Source organism: Triticum dicoccoides, chromosome 5B, assembly GCF_002162155.2.
Source record: "Triticum dicoccoides isolate Atlit2015 ecotype Zavitan chromosome 5B, WEW_v2.0, whole genome shotgun sequence".
Lineage (NCBI taxonomy): Eukaryota > Viridiplantae > Streptophyta > Magnoliopsida > Poales > Poaceae > Triticum > Triticum dicoccoides.
In genome coordinates this window covers 639,015,385-639,036,663 of record NC_041389.1, presented here as the reverse complement: position 1 = coordinate 639,036,663, position 21,279 = coordinate 639,015,385, and the positions used below count along the sequence as shown (strand labels likewise).

The window sequence follows — 21,279 nt, the reverse complement described above, 5'->3', positions numbered from 1 at the left end:
GTTTGTAGTAGTATTTGGGCTGAGAGATGAGGGCCTAGCCCAAATGCGGGTTATGGGCACGACGGCGGGCGATGGCCTTCCATGGCCTCTCCCCACCACGCCGCTGCTCCCTCCCACGCCTTTGCTCGCCACCTCCACCGCCGTCCAGCCCCACCCAGCATAGAGTTCCCTCGCCGCCAGATACCGCCGGGCCCCGCGCGGCGACGCCGTCGAAGAGGACGCGCGCGCCATGGCGGATTCGGCCACGCCGCTGCTCTCCTCTCCACACACACACACCTCCGATTCATGTCCTTGGAGCTCGCATCGGAAAGATTGAGCGGTGGCCAAGCAATCTCAGGCATTGGGTTCTTCTCAGTTTTTTTTCCTTCTAAAGAATCCACTTGTTCCGGAGAAAAAACAGACCTAAGCTATTCATGTGCTCATTTCCTGTTATTGTGTTACTTGATTCTTCTCTGTATTTTATCTACAGTGTTCAGAAATTTTGCTGTTTGCTCTGTGCTCTTGGTTGTAGCTTAAGCGAGCAGCAGATAATGTTACTGCCACCTAACTCGGTTGGAAGTATCAGTTAGGCTGTCTCCACCAGGTGGTGACTGAAGATTGCTAGCCGGCTTCCGCTGTTGATGAGCAGGATGATATTTATTTCCCAGCCGATTGGACGGTATGGTTCCGCATTCTTGTGTGGTTCGCCATTTTCATGATGTAATTTTGCGTGCTCACTTGTTTCATCCATATGTTTGGTATCAACTTAGGTTTCCTCTCTATGTTGTTAATGTCTTTCTTGTGTAGAGGCAACCATTGGGAACCCAGAAATTCTTAGGCCAAATGTGTAGTAACATGGTTTATTAGGAACAGGGCATATGATGGGCTTGAAGTATCTGCAAACAGAAGGTATTGACCGACTAACTGACGTCTTTGTCTACGAGGTCAAAGTCATGGTCTTCTCCTTCCACATCACATCAAATACACCATGGTCAAAGTCATGGTCATCTCCTTAACATCGCATCAAATACACCACTGCCGCACCCAGGTCCACATCCACAGGAACATTTACTAGGTCATGGTCATATCGTTTAACACGGCATCAAGTGCACAGCACATCCACAGCCACACCCACAGCCACAACCACACGAATCCACTTCCGGTCTTCCTTGGGTCAACTCTAAGTTTTTGCAACCATGGATATATATGCAGTAGGAAGGCAGTCATGAAAGTGGCACCTACAACTACAAGAGAAGGTACTGCTGCCTGACCTGAATTTCTCTAGTGCAAGGTATAGTGTAGAACTGTACATTGATCATGGGCATCTTGCCAATGATCTTCTCTATGTTGGTACTCGATTCAGTAGGAAAGCTAACAGCTCTAGCATCCGGAGTTGCAACAAGCCAACTGAGCCCCGAGGGAAACTGGGCACAACCATCACGTGCCGTGGCCACGCTCGATGGCTGCCCAACGAGCTGCGGCAGCGTGAGGTTCGGCTATCCCTTCGGCATTGGATCCAGGTGCTCCCGTGGGCCTGACTTCAACCTCATCTGCAACGACACCACTCAGCCCCCCAAGCTCTTCTTGCATGACGGCATCACAGAGGTGATCGACTTCGATCCTTTTTGGAATTCAAACCTGATCTCGGTCTCCTTCTCACATACCATACCCATGAAATCTGGGGCCAGTCTCTACAATTTGTCTTTCAAACCACTTGGGAGGCACTTCCATGTATCCACTGATTACGTTGCTCTAAACATCACCGGCTGTGACCTGGAGGTGTACTCTGTCAAAGAGAATGCCACTCAGCCGATATGTGCAACTGTGTGCCCAGATCCAGGGATCACTGAGATGGTGGCTATGCACAACTGTAATGGCTTTGGATGTTGTCATGTAGACGTGGAAAACGATGCCGACACTTATCAGTTCAAATTTGTCTACGGCCACAACCCGAAAAACACCAAAGCACACTCTAACCAGACCTCTCAGTTGTGGGATAAAATCAGCATAACCACTGATCGCTTTCGGCTCTCATGGGATATTGGGAATCAATCCGCCTGTGTTGCCTGTAAGAGTGAGCATGCTGGGTGTGGCTACAACTACTATACGGGATTCATATCATCACCAAGTGGCTACCGGTGCTTCTGCCACGACGGCTATACAGGCAACCCCTACATTTCACATGGCTGCTCCAGCAACAACAAAGGTAACATGTTTTCCTAATTAAGCGGCCAAACGCACAGCTGCTGTCAGGCATTTTGGACCTTTGATACATTCTAACCTTTTACCGATCAATTTAGGATACAATCCAACCCCAAGCAGGGCTGATTGCACCCGTCAGTGTGGTAGCATTGATGTGCAATTCCCATTCGGCTTTGAAGAGGGTTGCTTTGCCAGGGAAGAGTTTCACTTCAATTGCACAAATACAGTGTCATCGGCTATTTTGCTGCTGAGGGATTTGGAGGTAATTGCCTTGGAGGTAATCGGCGTGAATGTTGATGAAGGGACTATTAATGCCACCATTCCTGACCAACAATTGGCGAACCCTACGTCTGATTCAGGACAAAGCAGTCTTTTTTCTGCATATGGGTTGTTTCTCTCTATCAAATGGGTTGCTGCTAATCTAAGTTGCGCAGAGGCCCAACATAATAGGTCTGGATATGCTTGTGTGAGTATCAACAGCAAGTGTGTGGAAGTAAGTGCTGAAAGGGTCTATGCTGGTTATCGCTGCAAGTGCTCAGATGGCTTCCAAGGAAATCCATACATCCAAAGTGGTTGTCGAGGTACTCCTTTGTTCTCTCTAGGATTACAGATGATACAGTCCCTAAAACTGGAAAAATGTACTACTGGATATTTTAACTCTGTAAAAGAAAGTTGCACACATGTATTAGAAGACGTGTGCTATTAAAATAACTGTATGTTACTACTTCTGTAATTAGTCCGTGATTTTTTTACTACTTCTAGTTTGTTTATCATTCATGCAGGTTTCAGTTAATTAATTGATTTATTGTTTCATATTAATGGAGCGACGTGGTGGTGAAGTCCTCCCCACTTGTGCCAAGAGGTCCTGGGTTCGAACCAGCCTCTCTGCATTGCACTTTGCAGGGGTAAGACTAGGTTCCTATAATCCCTCCCCAGACCCCACCTAGTGTGGGAGCTTCTATGCACTGGGTCTGTCCTTTATATTAATGGAGCGACGTACTGTGTTCTATGTTACGTCATCTGAAACATAATATAAGCAGTTTTAGAATTTTTGCCATTCAAATAATTTAGTTTTGACCGTCAATATAGAAATTTACCAACATGGACAATACTAAATTGATATTAAGAGATTAGTGATGAAATATATTTTCCTAACATATAATATTTCTCTTTGAAACAACATATTTTCCTTGAAATATAGTCAAAATGTTACTATTAGGACCATGACGATGTCCTAAACTACTTACTGTATATCAGAGGGAGTATGTATTTTGTCAAAGCATCTTATCAAGATTTTGTTAATTTCAGATATTAATGAATGCCTTCAACCCAACAAATGTAAAGAGATCTGCCATAATACCGAAGGAAGCTTCAATTGTATTGAATGTCCTCGCAAGACAGAGTATGATCCATTAAAAATGCAGTGTACTAGGATAAAACAACAGACTCTACTTGTAGGTATGACTACATTTTTGTTACATTTATTTATGATAGACAAGATATAGAATTAAAAGAGTTTAATATCCGCAGGTATAATTATTGGGCTGTCATGTGGTTTTGGCATTCTACTTCTGAGCTTCAGTGTAGTGCTTCTCACGCATAAATGGAAAAGAAATGTTCAAAGGCAACTAAGAAAGTACTATTTCCAAAAGAACCAAGGTCGTCTCCTAGAAACTTTGATATCATCTGATGGAAGTGCAAATGACAAAACAAAGATTTTCTTGTTCGAAGAATTAGAGAAGGCAACAAATAACTTTGATCCTGCACGTATCATTGGCCGTGGGGGTCATGGCATGGTTTACAAAGGCATATTATCTGATCAGCGTGTTGTTGCAATAAAAAAGTCTAAGGTCATTGAGGAGTGTGAGATCAGTCAATTCATCAATGAAGTTGCAGTCCTCTCTCAGATAAGGCACAGAAATATTGTAAAGCTCTTCGGATGTTGTCTCGAAACCGAGGTTCCACTGCTAGTGTATGACTATGTATCCAGTGGCTCACTGTCTCAAGTTCTTCATGCTGATCCAAGTGATGGTTGTTCTTTGTCTTGGAGTGATTACTTAAGGATTGCCGTGGAAACAGCAGGAGCTCTATCTTATCTCCACTCTTCAGCGTCAATATCAATCTTCCATCGTGATGTGAAGTCCTCAAATATACTCTTGGATGTGAACTACACAGCTAAAGTTTCAGATTTCGGCGCGTCTAGATTGGTTCCAATCGATCAAACACACATTGTCACGAATGTGCAGGGTACATTCGGGTACTTAGACCCAGAGTATTTCCACACCAGACAGCTGAACGAGAAGAGCGACGTGTACAGTTTTGGCGTGGTGCTGGTGGAACTTCTGCTCAGACTGAAGCCTGTTTTTACAAGCGAGTCGGGCACGGTCAACAGCTTGTCAAGCTATTTTCTCCAGGAGTTCAAGGAGGGGAGAATCGCAGGCATTGTCAATCCCCAGGTCCTTGAGGAGGCGACCGAGGAAGAGATCAACGGTGTCGCCTCTCTTGCAGAACTGTGCTTAAGGCTACGTGGCGCGGAAAGACCCACCATGAAACAAGTGGAGACCGAACTGCGGACTCTGCGAGCAAAACGCATGAACTCATCCCAAGCAGATCCAGGGAGTGAAGAGAAGATGCCACCAAGGCCAATAGCTCGAGGGACTCGATCTTCTCATCAATCGTCTGCGACGGAATCAGGTAAGAGAGTCGTAAGGTCGGGACGCAGCGAACGGTCCTATCGCTTGGAGGGAGACTGCGAGAGTTCATGCCATCTGCTAGCCGAGCACCACGCTTAGATGAGTCTGTTCTATTGAGTTTGTAATGATGGATAATTTGTTTCCCCTTTCTGCAACTGATGCTAGGGCTTGTATTACAGATTAGTTAGATTGGCGTTTTAAGTCACTTTATGCCCAGATCATTTCAGGCACCATGATTATATCCGTTTTTCGGTTGGAAGCGTGCTTGTTATATGTAAACTGATCTTAATGATTTGGGGTGAATTACTGGCATATGCATAATAATGATTTCGTTTTGATTTCCCTAAAGTTCCAGAAATATATAGTTTTATAATGGGAAATTTCAATAGAGAAGAGATATAACATATAAATCAAGAAAAAATTTGATGAAAAGGTGAAAATAATACAAAAAGGAAAATTATGATGCATTCAGGGACAAATATCGATACGATTAGGAGCAAATAGCATTCACAAGTTGTATTTTCTCTATTTCCGTTCAAACAAGGGACTGCAACTTGCATCCAGTAAGACCTTTTTGACTCGCGACATGATTCCAGTTTATAGACCGTACCTAGTAGATTTCTCTGCTCCATCATCATCAGCAGCAGCAGCAATGCTGTTCTTCTTCCCATTAGCACCATCAGCTTCAGTGCGCATGTCCTGCAGAATGCAACAGGCTTCCTCCCAAATGGAAACAGACGCCGCTTCGTCGCAGCCTAGATCGCTCAGATTCTCACGTAACAGCTTGGCTTCCTTTGCAGCACCCTGCTTGAAATATCGTTTTGCGATAAATTTCAAGAAATGTGTACAGATCTGTCTATGTGAAAAAACAGTGAGGGTAGAAAGGTCTGCATTTTTGCACTTACCACCATGGCAGCGCCAGCGCCATCTGAAATCTCAAGGATGTGGATGTAAAATTGGCATTCTGTAGAAAATGTTGTCTCCTACTCCTACCAACAACAATTTCAGAACAGAGGGAGTAAACCATAACTTCAGTTCCAAAGGTGGACCGCTAATATTACCCAGATTTGATTACAAACCAAGCAGGTTCAAAATATGGTTCATGGCATCAATCCAACGTTAATATATAGGTACTGAAGGAAACAGACAATCTCACAACTATAAAAGACCATCTCAACTAAGTTCCACCACAACCATCAGCCCACGTCAAGTTAGCCATCCTCTCCCACTTCTCTCCCTTTTCTAGTTTGGCCTGCTGCAGAAGTTGATACCATTAGCATGTCAACAAGTTGTGGAAAAGCAGAGAAAAACTACAACGTTTTGATAGTTGTGCTGAGGGAGAAAATTTGCATATGGCATTAATAAAATCTTATCAATTGTTACTGTGGGAGAAAATACAATCTTCTGGCCAAGTCATAAATATATTATTAAACAAAGTCTACCGAACAGCAACACTCGTTTAAAGGATGTCAAATTGGCACAAAAAACAAATTTTATCTACTATTCCACTAACCTACTATTTTTGACATCTTTAGGCAGAGCAATTACTAAGTCCTTTTGAACCCCGACAAGATGAATGAAGAATATATACAGGCCTCTACCAAAATGTGCTAACGGGCAACAATGTTAGCAAGCCTTTATCAATGAAGAATATATACAGCCTTAATCAAAATCTGTTTCACCTAATATAACAAACTTTTGAACCCCGATCTCAGAACAAGAAACAGGAGACAGTAAATTTGAGTGGGTCATTCAATACATTCTACTGTCTTCAGAATGACAGCATCAAATTATCAACCATCAGAACAGCAACATGTTGGCATAAAGCCAAACAAGTTATACTTACAGTTATTATGCAGTTTCCATGTAAGCTTCTTCTTCGGTCTTCTTTTTCCACACGTATTCTTCCCCAGTCTTCTGATTCACATTCTCCATGTTTTCCTTAGCATCATTCGTTTCTGTGCACCCATTACTTAGTGTCCTCTTCTTATCTTCCTTGCCACTAGATGCAGTACAAATCAAATCCCCAAGAGCTCTGATCCTGCTTATAGTAACACAACACAATATACATTGCTATTACATATACATGATGCCTCTCCAAGACCCTAAACAAGAACAAATAAGATACGCTCTTCTATGTACGTACCTTGAAGATTTCCCTACTCCAGCAGCAGCAGCAACAATGTTGTTCCCATTACTACTCTCCATGTTTTCCTTATCATCATTCCATTCTGTACAACCATTACTTCCTAGCTCCCTCTTGCAATCTTCCTTGCCATTAGCTGCAGTACAAGTCAAATTCCCAGCAGTGCTGATCCTGCTTATAGTAAAACAACATGATACATTACTATTACATATACAGGAACAAACAATATGCTCTAAAAGACCCTAAACAAGAACAAATAATATGCTCTTTCATAGACCGTACCTAGTAGATTTCTCTGCTCCATCATCAGCAGCAGCAATGCTGTTCTTCCCATTAGCACCAAAAGCTTCAGTGTGCATGTCCTGCAGAATGCAACAGGCTTCCTCCCGAATGGAAGCAGACATTTCTTCGTCACAGCCTAGATTGCTCAGATTCTCACGTAACAGCTTGGCCTCCTTTGCAGCGCCCTGCTTGAACCATCGTTTTTGCAGTAAATTTCAAGCAATGTGTACAGATCTATCTATGAAAAACAGTGAAGGTAGAAAGGTCAGCATTTGGGCGAGCCAGACACTTTCTTACCACCATGGCGGCACCAGCAGCAGCGGCGATGGATCCAGACCCTTTGTACTCCCTCCGTCCGAAAATACTTGTCATCAAAATGGATAAAAAGAGATGTATCTAGAATTAAAATACGTCTAGATATGTCCCCTTTTATTCATTTTGAGGACAAGTATTTCCGGACGGAGGGAGTACAACATAAGACTGATGGCATGCTCTCTGATCTGATTGCAGAGTATGCAAGCCATGATACCAGAGTTGTATCTCCCGCACATAGCCCTCTCGCACATCAACTCAGCCTCTTTGCAGATACACTAGTTGAAACCAAAAATTTAAATTTGTAGTTAGTGCAAAGAAAGCTACTACTACTGCTTAGTAAATGGAACAAGGACTGATACAGATTAAGTAGGCATGCACATACCACCAAAGCAGCAGCGGCAGCATATGCACCAGCATATTCACACGCTCCATCAACTATGTCCTGCGCGTGCTGCTTGATTTTGTGGCTCAGGGCAGTCTCAGTGTCAGTTAATTTTATCTTGTTCCTCTCACACAGACCGATGAACTTGGCCTCCATCTCCAGACACTTAAAACCATCGTTTTGCAATTGATATAAGCAAGTAGATTAGCAAGCAGTTAAAGAATGGATGACCATTCAATCGAGCTAGAAATGAAGCAGGGCAAAAATACTTTCAGTTATTCCAGAAACTGAAGAAGAGCCGGTTTATGAGTAGTTTGTATTATGGAGACCAAACAACATTTACGCACTACCTTGAAGGAATTCATAGGATAGAAATTCTTTCTACTAGGTGCCTACCTAGTAGGATGCTTTTGGGAACTCTATAGATTGAGTGCTGAGTCAGAGCATTAACAAATAAACTGATCATGCAAAAAGAAAAGTCAACCAATTTATCATCAGTAGCGCACATGAATGAAACACAATAATATGAGCAATACTCCCTCCGTCCCAAAATTCTTGTCTAGATTTAGTAACTAGATACATCCGTATCTAGACAAATCTAAGACAAGAATTTTGGGACGGAAGGAGTATTAAAGATACACTACAATCCATAAACAGATGGGGAATAGGCTTTCTTTGGGAACCTGAATACTTTGGCAGACCACGGTTGTTAAAACCTTTCCTGATAGATGGGTCAAATATCTAACAGATGCAGGCAGGAGTTGAGATTCCAATTAGATTACTTTGCCGGCGAGAGGAATGAGGCGGCCATTCTCATTTGTCCATGCAGATCGGACCACAAACTTGTGCCGAGTACAGGCAGAGTCATCAACAGATTCAGGAGGATTGCGGAGGTAGTACTCGCAGAGGTACTCCCGGTAGAGGGGCATGTCCGGACCGAGGCCCTGATAGATCGGCAGCAGCCTCCACCATCCCCATGCCTTCTCCATTTGATCTATCCACCACAACCAAGTACGCAGAAGAAGCAGATGAGCACAATAACATATATACGAATTCAATTGTTCATTAGGATGAAATGGACGGCTACTCAACGACAGATGAGGTTTGGGGAACAAATTGGCCATCATCAACAACAACTCTATCCAATGAATCAAAGCACAAAATCATGATAGATTTCCACAGCGGAGAAAATCGATCAGCATACCTGGGTACCTGATGATCTTTGCCGAAGGTACCGACATATTTGTAAGTCTCAAATTACCCTCCACTTGCATCAGAAAAGCCCACCACTTGATGCGCATCCTAGCATCGCGGGGGGGATAGTCGATGTCGTTGGCGGCCAACACCTCAGGGTCGTAGCGGTGGAACAACTCGTCGTCGTCGTCCATCCTGAAGTTCGCCATCACGGAGGGCAGCCGCCTCGGATCTGATCTGCTCCCTGCTCTAGCTAGGGTTCTTGGTGGATCGAGGGAAGGTGGGAGGGGATTTATAGGGTTTCTACACATGGAATGGAGCGAATGGATCCCATCTATATTTTGAATTTCCCAACTGCTCCGTTCCGAGCAAACACGCTTGAGCACCGTGAGAGCTATGTGTATTTTATTTTTATCTCTTTTAGAGAAGGAAATGCGTATATTCTTATTAGGAACCGCTCTATTGAGCCAGCCTAACACTGAAGCTGGGCATGAGTTTTTTTCGTGTGGGATATTCACCTTTGTAGCATCAGTTATCTTTGGGTTTTTTTTCGTTTTTCTTTGTTTTCTCTGGTTTTCTTTGTTTCCTTCTTTGGTTTTAACTAGTTTTCTTCTTTTTATTTTTCTTTTCTTTTTTTTCACCAAAATATATATATTTTAATACACCATGTACATTTTCGTATACATCAGGAATATTTTTTATACATGTTTAACATTTTTAATACATGTTTAAAAAATGCAGATATATGTTTTCATATCTATTTGTTTCCATACACATTGTATATATTTTTTACATCTAAAACATTCTTTATATACATTTAAAATTTTAAAATACATGATTAACAGTTTTTCAAATACTTGTTTTGAACATTTTCTCGTATACATGGTGAAACATATTTTTCTATGATATGAAAATTATTTTTAAACTATGTGAACGTTTTTATACATTGGATAAACATTTTTGAAGAAATGTCACAAACATTTCTTTGTGTTGCGTGAACATATTTTTTATATGTAATGTAAAAAAAACGGTGCGAAACATTTTTTTAATTACATGACCATTTGTTTATATTGCACGCTCATTTTTTTTAACGCCACGTACATTCTATTGAAACACGTGAACATTTTGTAATGTCACGCACATTTTTCTTCAAAGGTACAAACATGCTTTTCAAAGTTGGGTGAACATATTTTTACATTGTATTTCATAAAAATTGTAATGTCCCACACCACTTTGGAGCTCGAGGTCATGGCAAATGTGGTGCACGAAGGAGATCGGGAGTAGGTGTCGTGTGGTGTGGTGCGGATCGTGTCGGGCTGGCAACGTATAAATAGTGGGCGCCGACTGAGCCAAGCGGTGGACCGTGTGAATGTCGGCCTAGAGTAGGATTCTCGGCAGTCGCTTGTTTAATGCCGACGCCCGCTACGACCCTGAGGTGTTGGCCGTCGAGCTTGTTTAATGCCGACGGGCTTACGGGCAGACAGACGGGCAATTGGTTTGAATGCGGAGAGAGCAGTCTGGTCACGTCCCTCCGGCATGAATAGGCATGAAAACTGGGACGTGGCGCGGGCGCTCTCAGTGAGCACGCCGCTTCAGTGCCGGCTCCAGTGAGAGGTCGTGTCCACTCTGGTTCGACATGAATGCGCTAGTGCTCTGGAGAGGCGCTGACCGGCATGAATATGCGACAACCGCTTCAGGCGGGAGAGGGTTTTGGGTAGGATCAGGGTGTCAGATGTGTGCGTGGCGGCGGTCCAGACGCCGCAAAGCCCTTGGTTTGCCTCTGGTTAGCGGCAAAACAGACGTCCAGACCAGTCCGTGGAGCGATGGGGTACCGCATTGGATGGAAAAATGTGGATGCATGTGTTTTGAGGGTCCGCGTTGGAAATGCCCTAATGCTTCTTCAAAGTATAGGTACAACTTTGGAATGGAAGGTGGCACCTAATGTTTTTAAAGACATGTTGATACTACATTTTTATTTTAGTGATTTAAAATCACAGTGAGTCCTTAGGCATGTTGATACTATCAAAAAGGGATGAGGGTGTAATAATGATCCTTTTGCTTTGTGTGCTTAAATGTCAAAGTCCAAAAAGTCCTCATGCTCTTTCAAGTGCTCCAGTACGTTTTCCTAATGCCATGCAACTAGGTATTGTCAAAGCACTTCACTCAGAACCATCGAAACATCTAGATATAGTCGTCGTTCCAAATCCTAGTTCAATCGGATCCTCCAACATTCCATTTGGAACCACCAAAGCAACCTGGAAAACATTTTGTTATCATGTCAAAAAATTCGAGTCATTTCAGTCGGAACTTCCGGTGTGTTAATAGAGAGTGTGCCCTTGCTGAGGTACTCACTTTGGAGCCAACGATTGATTTTCATTCGAACCTACCTATGCATCTGAAAGTTGCCACTTTTGTTCACTTCAGAGCCACCGAGCAAAATTAGATGGAGCCTCTGATATGTGCAAAAGGGTGAGTAGCGGTAGATTTTTAGTCTAGCCTATTTATACCCCCACCTATCCCACCGGTTCAACTTGAAGGAAACTCACTCCCATCATATGTTCTGAGAGAGAACCCCACCTAATTGTGCCAATTTCAAACTCTTTGATATCTAATCTACTATTGCTTTCGACTCCTACTTATCCAAATCCATAGCCAAATATTGAGAGAGCTTGAGTGTTGAGGAGATTATCTATTGAAGCACAAACAAGGGATTCATTGTCAAGCAATCTCCATCTTATTACTTTTGGAGGGTGTGCACCTCCTAGATCGGGTAGGTATTACTTGGAAGTCTCCAAGTTTGTTAGAACCCAAGAAGGTTGTACGGGCTTGGAGATCGCCTACTTCGTGAAGATATACCTTAGTGGGCTGGCCCTTCATGGGCGCAAACCATGTTGGAATACGTTTGGTTGCTCCTTTCTGGACCCTTTGTGGGTGAGTCCTTCATGGACCTTATTCCTTCGTGAAATCACAATTAGGACATTTTTGATCTTGAATCCTTCATGAATCGAAGCCTCCATCGATGTGGATGTAAGATCGCGCCAACTATCCAAACCATGAATCTTCAACGAGCCAATTATGTTTGTGATTCTCTCAACTCTACCTCCTCTTACTTTGCACTTTTGCATGTCTTTACTTTCCACTGCCTAAAATCTAGATTTGCATGTGTAGGGTGCTCTATTGATTGCTAGAAAATTCTAAATATGCCAAGAATTTAAAACTTGGGAAAAGAGTCCATTATTGTGCTTAGTATTCTATTCACCACCCCCTCCTATAGACTACCGATCCAACAGATTTGATGTTGACTTGGCTCCATTTTCATTGTCGCCATGCAGTTGTGTACAAGATTGGAAAAGGCGCTAGGCATAAGCAAGGCCATTGGCCTTAGCCTAGCGCCCAGGCGGTGCTTAAGCGTCGTAGATGTAGCCTAGATGTATGTATATTTTGGATATCAGGGTGTATTTGGGTTTTACAATGTATACATATATTGATTTAAGGCATATAAGTAAGTAAACTACCAACTAATGCAATTGGAATATGACCTTTTTGGCATGTTTGGGCAATAAGGTATGATTTCTCATTCGAGCGGACAATTTCTTGCTTGTCCCGCCTAGAGTTTTGCTTATGCCCTAGGCGAGGCATTTGGTCGTTGCCTAGTGCCTAAGCACCTCCTAGGCACTGCCTTTTCCAACAGAGGTTGTGTATCCTCATAAGATGGCGGTGGAGTGGGTGGATCAACTGACATGTCGTACACCTCCGGTGAGAACAAGAAGTATGAGATGGTGGTGGATCTGAGCTTGTGCCACAACAATATTGTGCAGTTTTTTAGGATCCCTTTTGTGCCAAGAGAGAATCCCATGCTCGGACGGCAGTGTTCTCTTCATGGCGGACGTCATGGTAGGATGTTTATCATATCCATGATGGTTGTAGGATGCTCAACTCGCGGCAATTTAAGCTAAATGATGTTTGATACGTCTTCAATGTATTTATAATTTTTCTTTGTTTCATGCTATTATATTATCACTTTTGTATGATTTATATGCCATTTTATATTATTTTTCTGGACTAAGAGCATCTCTAGCAGACCCCTTATATCACGCTGAACTGCAAAGTCACCGTCAGTTCACAATTTTGCGCAAAAGTAGTGGCCCGGACAGATACCGTATAGGATCACGACCTCTAAAAAAATTGCAGGGCGCGGCAAATTCGCCCCCTCAACCTTTAGAAACACAGGACGGGAGGTCGACCCGAGGGTGACCCCTATCGCTAGCGAGATTTGGCGGGAGGGACATTTCGCACGTCAGTTCCCACTCTCCCTTCCATCCACCGTCATTGATCTTCCCCGCCCTCTCCAAACCACCTTCCCCGGCTCCGTAGCGCCACCATGGACGCCTCCTAGTTGTCGCCCATCACCGTGGAAGTCGTGGACGTGCCAACCCCTCAAGAAGATCTCGTCATCGGCTGTGTCTCGCCCGTCGTCGTTCAAGCCTCCACCACCCATCCTCGCAAGCGCCAGGGCAACTTCGTCGTCCAGAGTGGCGCTCCCGCAGCCGCCACCGGGAAGGCACGCACGCTCGCTGCCACTGCACTACGAATTCGGTCCAGGCTGTCCCCACCCCGACGATGAAGATGCGCAAGGTGGCGTGGGTGAAACGCAAGAAGGCAGCCAAAAAGGTATTGCGAGCATCATGCCACCACCTCCTCCGATCGCCACCGCAAGAGCTTCTCCGAGGATGCCCACCGACGACACTACTACCACCACCAGAGGTGTTCGACGGAATGGGTGCAAGGAATGGAACTTTGTTTTTCTTCTAGTTGTTTTCACATTTCGCCATTGCGATTGTTCGTGCCTTGTGGAGCGAAATTGTAGCACCGGTTTGCTTGATGTGATTGTCGAGTTTGTGCACATGTTGGACGACAATGTCATCGACATTGATCAAGCCCCGATCAGTGATTACGGCTCCAATGAGATGGCACTACTAGGAGAAAGCTTATAGATAGAATATTGGTAGTAGCGGGGAAAAGGGAGTAGCGCTACTGCTAATTAGCAGTATGATGGGCAGCAACCAGCGCTACAAGTAGAAATTTAGCAGTAGCGTTGGGCGGCGATGCACCGCTATTGCTAAGTGGGCCCATCGCCACCGACTGAGGCTGCCCATAGTAGTAGCGGTGGGCGTAAACCAGCGCTACTACTAATACCATAGCAGTAGCACTTGTCGGCCAGCCACCGCTACTGCTATTGGTGCACAGTCCCAGCAGGTGGGCCCCGTTTAGTAGTAGCGATGGGCCACCGACAATCGCTACTCCTATGGAGATTAGCAGTAGCACTCGTTGGCACCCCGCGCTACTGGTACGCGTAGCTACCACCTTTCCCTCTCCTTGTCCCCCTCCCCTTTCCCTCCTCTACCTCACTCGCTTAGTTCTTCCTTCTCCTACCTCTCTTCTCTCCCCACTAATGCCCCCATCCACCATCTCCTCCATTAATGGCCTCTCTTTCTCTCTAGCTTCCTTCTCACTTTAATTGTCTCTCCCTCCACTTTCCCCACTAATACCTTTGTCTCACTAGCTAGCTCTCCCTCCTCTCCACTAGTTAGGTAGAGCATATCCTTCCAACTAGATCTACCATGCATCTTTGTCCTACTACTTTTGATACCTAGATAGAGGCACCGGCCATCTACCGTATGTTTGCTCGATCGATCCCTCTCTCGGGACGAAAGGTGAGCAAAAAGTTGTGCTTTGCAAGAATTAATGGAAATATGTGTGTTTTGCGCCATGATGGTGGGAATATGTGTGTGTGGCATGAGTTGTTGCCTATGTGTATTTGTCGGATCATGCGTGAAATGAGTTGCTTATGTTTTGTCGGAATGTTGATTTAATTTCGTTTTGGCGAATTTCGGGCAAACTCTATATGCCCTATTTTTAAGGAAGGTCATGCCAAAATTTTGTATGACTTTGTTATATGCATGCATGGTTAAAATTATTTTGCTTATTATACCATGCAGGCAATCATGAAGGCCGGTGGAAGGGTGGTGGAAAGATGGTTGCCATCTACGGTGCATGCCATGTATTTAAATAACCGGACTGAGGTTATATGTCTGTGTAGAAGATGAAACTAATCGTCATCTTGGACACCTTTGACCGTGGCAGTTTGAAGGCGCGCCTACTCATGCATGGTTTCATGGATGGCTATATTCAGTGAATAATTGAAGATGATGATGAGGATGTCCACATGGCAAACAATAATGACATGGGTGTAGACAAAGAGATGCTTGGCGATGATGGATCTGAAGAAGATTTTGAGGGTGCAGGACATGGCGGAGGATAAGAGGCCGTACATGACGAAGAAGAGGCTCGACACGGCGGAGAAGAGGCAGATACGTCTCAATCTTCGACGTGACTAAGTTTAGTCGTGCAGGACCCTCATGTTCGAGACCTGCTTCGCAAGAGTGCGACTAGCGATAGAGCCGCTTCAAGAGAGGAGGCCAAGCTGGAGCAACTGGAGGTAGACTTGAATACTCCATTATATGATGGTTGCGATCCCGAGGTGACCCACTTGAATTTCACGCTCGAACTTCTAAAGAACAAGGCCAAAAACAAATGGACAGACACAAGCCTTGATGAGCATTTGAAGTATCTACATAATAAAGTTCTTCCCTTGGGGAACCTGTGTCCTACTAGTGTCGAGAGGCCAAGAAGATCATGTGCCCTCTTGATCTGCCCCACATTAGATACCATGCATGCATCAATGATTGCATCATTTATCGGAAGGAGCACGCGGAAAAAACTAGTTGTCCGGTGTGCAATGCTTCTTGATACAAGAAGGCCGAGAAGAAATCTCCTCATAAAGTTGTATGGTACTTACCGATCACTCCCCGTCTGCAGCATTATTCTGTAGATCCTAAGGAAGCAAAGCTCATGCGTTGGCACGTGGAGAGGGTGAAGCCCGATGACGGAGATGATCCAAAGCTGAGACACCTCGCAGATGCTAGCCAGTAGCGAGCATTCAATGCGGAATATAGATATTTCACAGATGACGCAAGGAATATCATGCTTGGCGCAAGTACCGATGGCATGTATCTGTTTGGCAACCAGAACACCAACCATAGCACATGGCATGTGTTTGTATGGATGTACAACCTCCCCCTGGTTATGCATGAAGTCAAAGTACATACACATGGGCATGCTGATTCAAGGGCCAAAACAACCGAGAAATAATATTAATTCGTATCTAGGGCTACTAAAAGAGGAGCTAGACACGTTATGGAAAACACCGACCAAGACATGGGACGCCAGCAAAGGCGAGTATTTCCATATGAGAATCATGCTGATAACGATGGTGCACGACTATCTCTGTTACGGATATGTTGCAGGCCAGGTGCGCCATGGATATTGCGGATGCACCCAGTGCATGGATGATACAACGTCTCATCAGCTATCGAAAGATGGAGGGCCTAGGAAAATTGTGTACATGGGGCATCGAAGATGGCTTGAGAAGGATGGCCCTGGAGAAACCGTGGAGATCTATTCAATGGTGACGCTGAGCATCGAGGACCTCCATGTAAGAGGAGCAAAGCCGAAATCAATGAGCTATTGAAAAACTGGGAACAATGCCCGTGCTAGGAAAGATTAAAAAGGCGCTCGAGGTGCTTCTGAATGTATGGAAGACTAGGTCTGTTTTCTATGACTTGGAGCACTAGCCCAACCTCGACACGCCTCATTGCCTTGATCAAATGCATATCACAAAGAATGTCCTTGAGAGCTTGCTTGCAACAGTGATGAACATGCCGGATAAGACCAAGGATGGGCCTAAGGCTAGAAAAGACTTGCAAAATTTGAACATTAGGGCAGATCTCCACATGCAGCCCCGTAAAAGTCGGAGGAGACGGAGACGGAGATGGAGGCGGGGGACAGGGGCAAAAAAGTCAACAAGAAGGAAGAGAATTATTTGCCCCCTTCTTGCTTCACCCTAAGTCCTAAGGAGATCGATCAATTCTTCAAGTGCCTTACCCGAATCAAAGTTAGTTCCGTTTACTGTGAAAAGATAAGTAGATTTCTAGACACCAAGAAGAAAAGGTTCAGCGGGATGAAGTCTCATGACTGTCACATGATGATGACGTAGATCCTTATGGTTTCCCTTAGAGGTATAATGGATGGGCACGTCCGTGAAACGCTTACTAGTCTCTGCAACTTTTTTGACGTTATCTCTCGAAAGTCGATCAGTGTGAAGCAGTTTCGAAGGCTATAGGTAGAGATCATGTCATACTAAATGAGCTTGAGATTTACTTCCTGCCTGCGTTCTTTGACGTCATGGTGCATCTATGTGTACACATTGTGGACGACATCATCAACCTCGGGCCGCCATTTCTTCACAGCATGATGCCATTCGAGAGGATGAATGGGGTCATCAAAAGATTCATTCATAACATGTCCCATCCGGATTGAAGCATCGTGTAGGGCTATCTGACCCAAGAGTGCATCTCCTTCTGCGAGAATTATCTAAGCGACAAAAATCCTGTTGTTGGTTTGCCTGTCAACAAGCACCTTGGGAGGCTCGGAGGAGAAAGTCACACGAACGGCTGGAGGGAATTCCATGTGGACCACTCGGGTCGACGCAATGACTTGGACATAGCAAACTTAGTAGTGCTACAACACCTAGACATGGTAGATCCTTTCATGGAACTGCACAAAGAAACCATCATAAAGAAGTATCATGACCAAGGGCTACACAAGACGGACGCCAAAGTTACTAGAGAGCACAACTCCACTTTCTTGCGTTGGTTCAAAGAGCATGTTCTTGCTAATCCCTCGGAAGAGGGCAGTGCAGACGAATTGCTCATACATGCCTTAGCACATGGCCCTGCGGCCAACCTCGCGACCTATCAGGCATATGCTATCAACAGATACATGTTTTACATGGAGGGCAAAGACATAAACATTGATTACCAGAACTCAGGGGTGACGATGGAATGCATGACCGGCGACAACGGCGCAACTAAAAGATTCTATGGAAGGGTCGAATAGATCTGGGAGCTTGACTACGCTGGTGTCAGGACCCCGATCCTAAGTCACACCAATCTAGCATGTAACACATCATATCACTTTGCGGCCTCACGCACGGTATTCCCACGGGTGCCACCTTACCTGACCAGGGACCGTTTGCGCCTTTTGGCTCACGTATATGATAGTGCCACTAGCATCCATATGACAAAGAACCCGGGGTGACATGACTAGTCGTAAACCCAAGGTGGCGCTAACTTACAGGGACAGGCATTCATGACCCAGCAACGATCGTGTCGATCAACATAGTATGAACCCAAGTCGTAGCAAGCTACAGGGACTTAAAGGAACAAAGTGTGACATTTCCCTGAAGGTACAGACACATGAACGAAGGACACATGCCAGCCAGCCTAAGTGTTTCGGAGCAGTAGCAAGCAACCATGGCTCAGTGGAAGCACTAGGAGACATTTCTCGGTAAGATATGTATACGTTTTTTTTGCGGGGTATGTATACATTTTGTTACACGCAAGGGAGATTATTGTCGGTAAAAGAGGCATGGAGGGAGAGGCTACCAAGAATAAACAACTAGGTTGTCGGATCCCACACATACCAAGCATTTCAATAACATACACACAATATGATCAATATGTGCAAATACAACATGGCGTCACAACACAACTCTACGACTCAAAGTATTTATTCATTAGGCTCCAAGGAGCCAAATATTACAAACATGGGTCTCATGACCCAACATTCAGAGCATACAAACAACGGAAGCATAACATGTCTGAGTGCAGACAACTACAAATGAAAAGGGCTGAGAAGCCTGATTATCTACAAGATCCTGCCGAGGGCACAAGATTGTAGCTGAGGTAACAAGCTAAACGTCGAAGTCCACGCGGAACTACTAGTGAGACAGAAGTCTCTCTGCAAAAACATAAACTAAGCAAACATGAGTACAAATGTACCCAGCAAGACTTACATCAGAACTAGCTACATATGCATCAGTATCAACAAAGGGGGTGGTGGAGTTTAACTGCAGCAAGCCAGCTTTGACTCGGTGGCTATCCTGAACTATGACTGCAACTAACTCTTTTCAGGTGGCGCACACGAGCCCACATATTCACCATATCAATACACCACTATGGATCCGTCCCGTCTCCCTACGAGAACGCCATCCATAGCACTCACACTTATCTTGCGCATTTTAGAGTATCCACTTTCACTTGTCTATGAACTGCATAGGCAACCCAGAGGTCCTTGGTTCAACTCCACAATCTTGACGGAGGCTCCCAAGTGATACCTAACCAATCTAGGAGACACCACTCTCCAAAAGGTAATATATGGTATGTTGTTGATGAACTCCTTTCTCTTGTGCTTCAAATGATAGTCTCCCCAACACTCAACTCTCTCACACAGATTTGGCTATGGTGGAAAGATGATTTGAGTGGAAAGCAACTTGGGGAATGCTAGAGATCAAGATTCATATGGTAGGATTGGAATATCTTGGCCTCAACACATGAGTAGGTGGTTCTCTCTTAGAAAATGAGTAGTGGAAGTGTAGGTATGTTCTGATGGCTCTCTCCATGAATGAAGAGTGGGTGGATGGGTATATATAGCCTCCACACAAAATCTAACCATTACACACAGATTCCCAAACTCGGTGGGACCGAATCAACAAACTCGGTCAGACCGATTTAGTTCAAAATGTAAATGTTAGGATTTTCGGTGGGACCGATATAGTTATCTAGGTGGGACCAATATGCTAGGCTTTGGGCATAACGTAATCTCGTTGTGACTGATCGCGCAAACTCGGTTGGACCGATTTCAGGAATAGGTACACAGAGGGTTGGCCAGGCAAACTCGGTGGGACTGATTCGCTCACTTCGGTGGGACCAAGTGTTACGAAAAGGAAACATGAAGTTTGCAATGCAGACTCGGTGGGACCGATTTGCTCTTTCGGTGAGACCGAAATGTTACAAAAAGGAAATAAAGAGTTTGCAATCCCATCTCAGTAAGACCGATATCCCTATCGATGAGACCGAAGTAACTAGGGTTTGTGTGAAGGAAATATGCCCTAGAGGCAATAATAAAGTTATTATTTATTTCCTTATATCATGATAAATGTTTATTATTCATGCTAGAATTGTATTAACCGGAAACATGATACATGTGTGAATACATAGACAAACTGAGTGTCACTAGTATGCCTCTACTTGACTAGCTCGTTTATCAAAGATGGTTATGTTTCCTAGCCATGGACAAAAGAGTTGTCATTTGATTAACGGGATCACATCATTGAGAGAATGATGTGATTGACTTGACCCATTCTGTTAGCTTAGCACTTGATCGTTTAATATGTTGCTACTGCTTTCTTCATGACTTATACATGTTCCCGTGACTATGAGATTATGCAACTCCCGTTTATCGGAGGAACACTCTGTGTGCTACCAAACGTCACAACGTAACTGGGTGATTATAAAGGTGCTCTACAGGTGTCTATGAAGGTACTTGTTGGGTTGGCGTATTTCGAGATTAGGACTTGTCACTCCGATTGTCGGAGAGGTATCTCTGGGCCCTCTCGGTAATGCACATCACTATAAGCCTTGCAAGCAATGTGACTAATGAGTTAGTTACAAGATGATGCATTGCATAATGAGTAAAGAGACTTGCCGGTAACGAGATTGAACTAGGTATTGAGATACCGACGATCGAATCTCGGGCAATTAACATACCGACGACAAAGGGAACAACGTATGTTGTTATGCGGTTTGACCGATAAAGATCTTCGTAGAATATGTGGGAGCCAATATGAGCATCCAGGTTCCGCTATTGGTTATTGACCGGAAACGTGTTTCGGTCATGTCTACATTGTTCTCGAACCCGTAGGGTCCGCACGCTTATAGTTAGATGACGGTTATATTATGAGTTTATATGTTTTGATGTACCGAAGATAGTTCGGAGTCCCGGATGTGATCACGGACATGACGAGGAGTCTCGAAATGGTCGAGACATGAAGATTGATATATTGGATGACTATATTCGGACACCGAAATGGTTTCGGGGGCTATCAGATATATACCGGAGTACCG

At 44.3% G+C, this 21,279-nt stretch overlaps 3 protein-coding genes across 3 annotated transcripts; 1 reads left to right on the top strand and 2 right to left on the bottom strand.

The window, feature by feature from the left end:
* The first annotated feature begins 233 nt into the window (after nucleotides 1–233).
* LOC119312247 (wall-associated receptor kinase 3-like) lies at nucleotides 234–5,177 on the top strand. The gene is made up of 4 exons (XM_037587973.1): nucleotides 234–2,185; nucleotides 2,280–2,762; nucleotides 3,490–3,639; nucleotides 3,712–5,177. Exons 1-4 carry the CDS (start codon nucleotides 1,297–1,299, stop codon nucleotides 4,971–4,973), a joined length of 2,784 nt encoding a protein of 927 aa, XP_037443870.1. The 5' UTR covers nucleotides 234–1,296; the 3' UTR covers nucleotides 4,974–5,177.
* A 264-nt stretch (nucleotides 5,178–5,441) lies between these two features.
* Nucleotides 5,442–7,710, bottom strand: LOC119306468. The gene is made up of 6 exons (XM_037582678.1): nucleotides 7,600–7,710; nucleotides 7,303–7,487; nucleotides 7,021–7,191; nucleotides 6,721–6,915; nucleotides 5,780–6,129; nucleotides 5,442–5,678 (listed from the first exon to the last, which is right to left on the bottom strand). The coding sequence occupies exons 1-4, from the start codon at nucleotides 7,672–7,674 to the stop codon at nucleotides 6,726–6,728; spliced, it is 621 nt and encodes a 206-aa protein (XP_037438575.1). The 5' UTR covers nucleotides 7,675–7,710; the 3' UTR covers nucleotides 5,442–5,678; nucleotides 5,780–6,129; nucleotides 6,721–6,725.
* A 68-nt stretch (nucleotides 7,711–7,778) lies between these two features.
* LOC119306467 lies at nucleotides 7,779–9,446 on the bottom strand. The gene is made up of 3 exons (XM_037582677.1): nucleotides 9,204–9,446; nucleotides 8,000–8,993; nucleotides 7,779–7,892 (listed from the first exon to the last, which is right to left on the bottom strand). The coding sequence occupies exons 1-2, from the start codon at nucleotides 9,400–9,402 to the stop codon at nucleotides 8,773–8,775; spliced, it is 420 nt and encodes a 139-aa protein (XP_037438574.1). The 5' UTR covers nucleotides 9,403–9,446; the 3' UTR covers nucleotides 7,779–7,892; nucleotides 8,000–8,772.
* Between the last annotated feature and the right edge of the window lie 11,833 nt (nucleotides 9,447–21,279).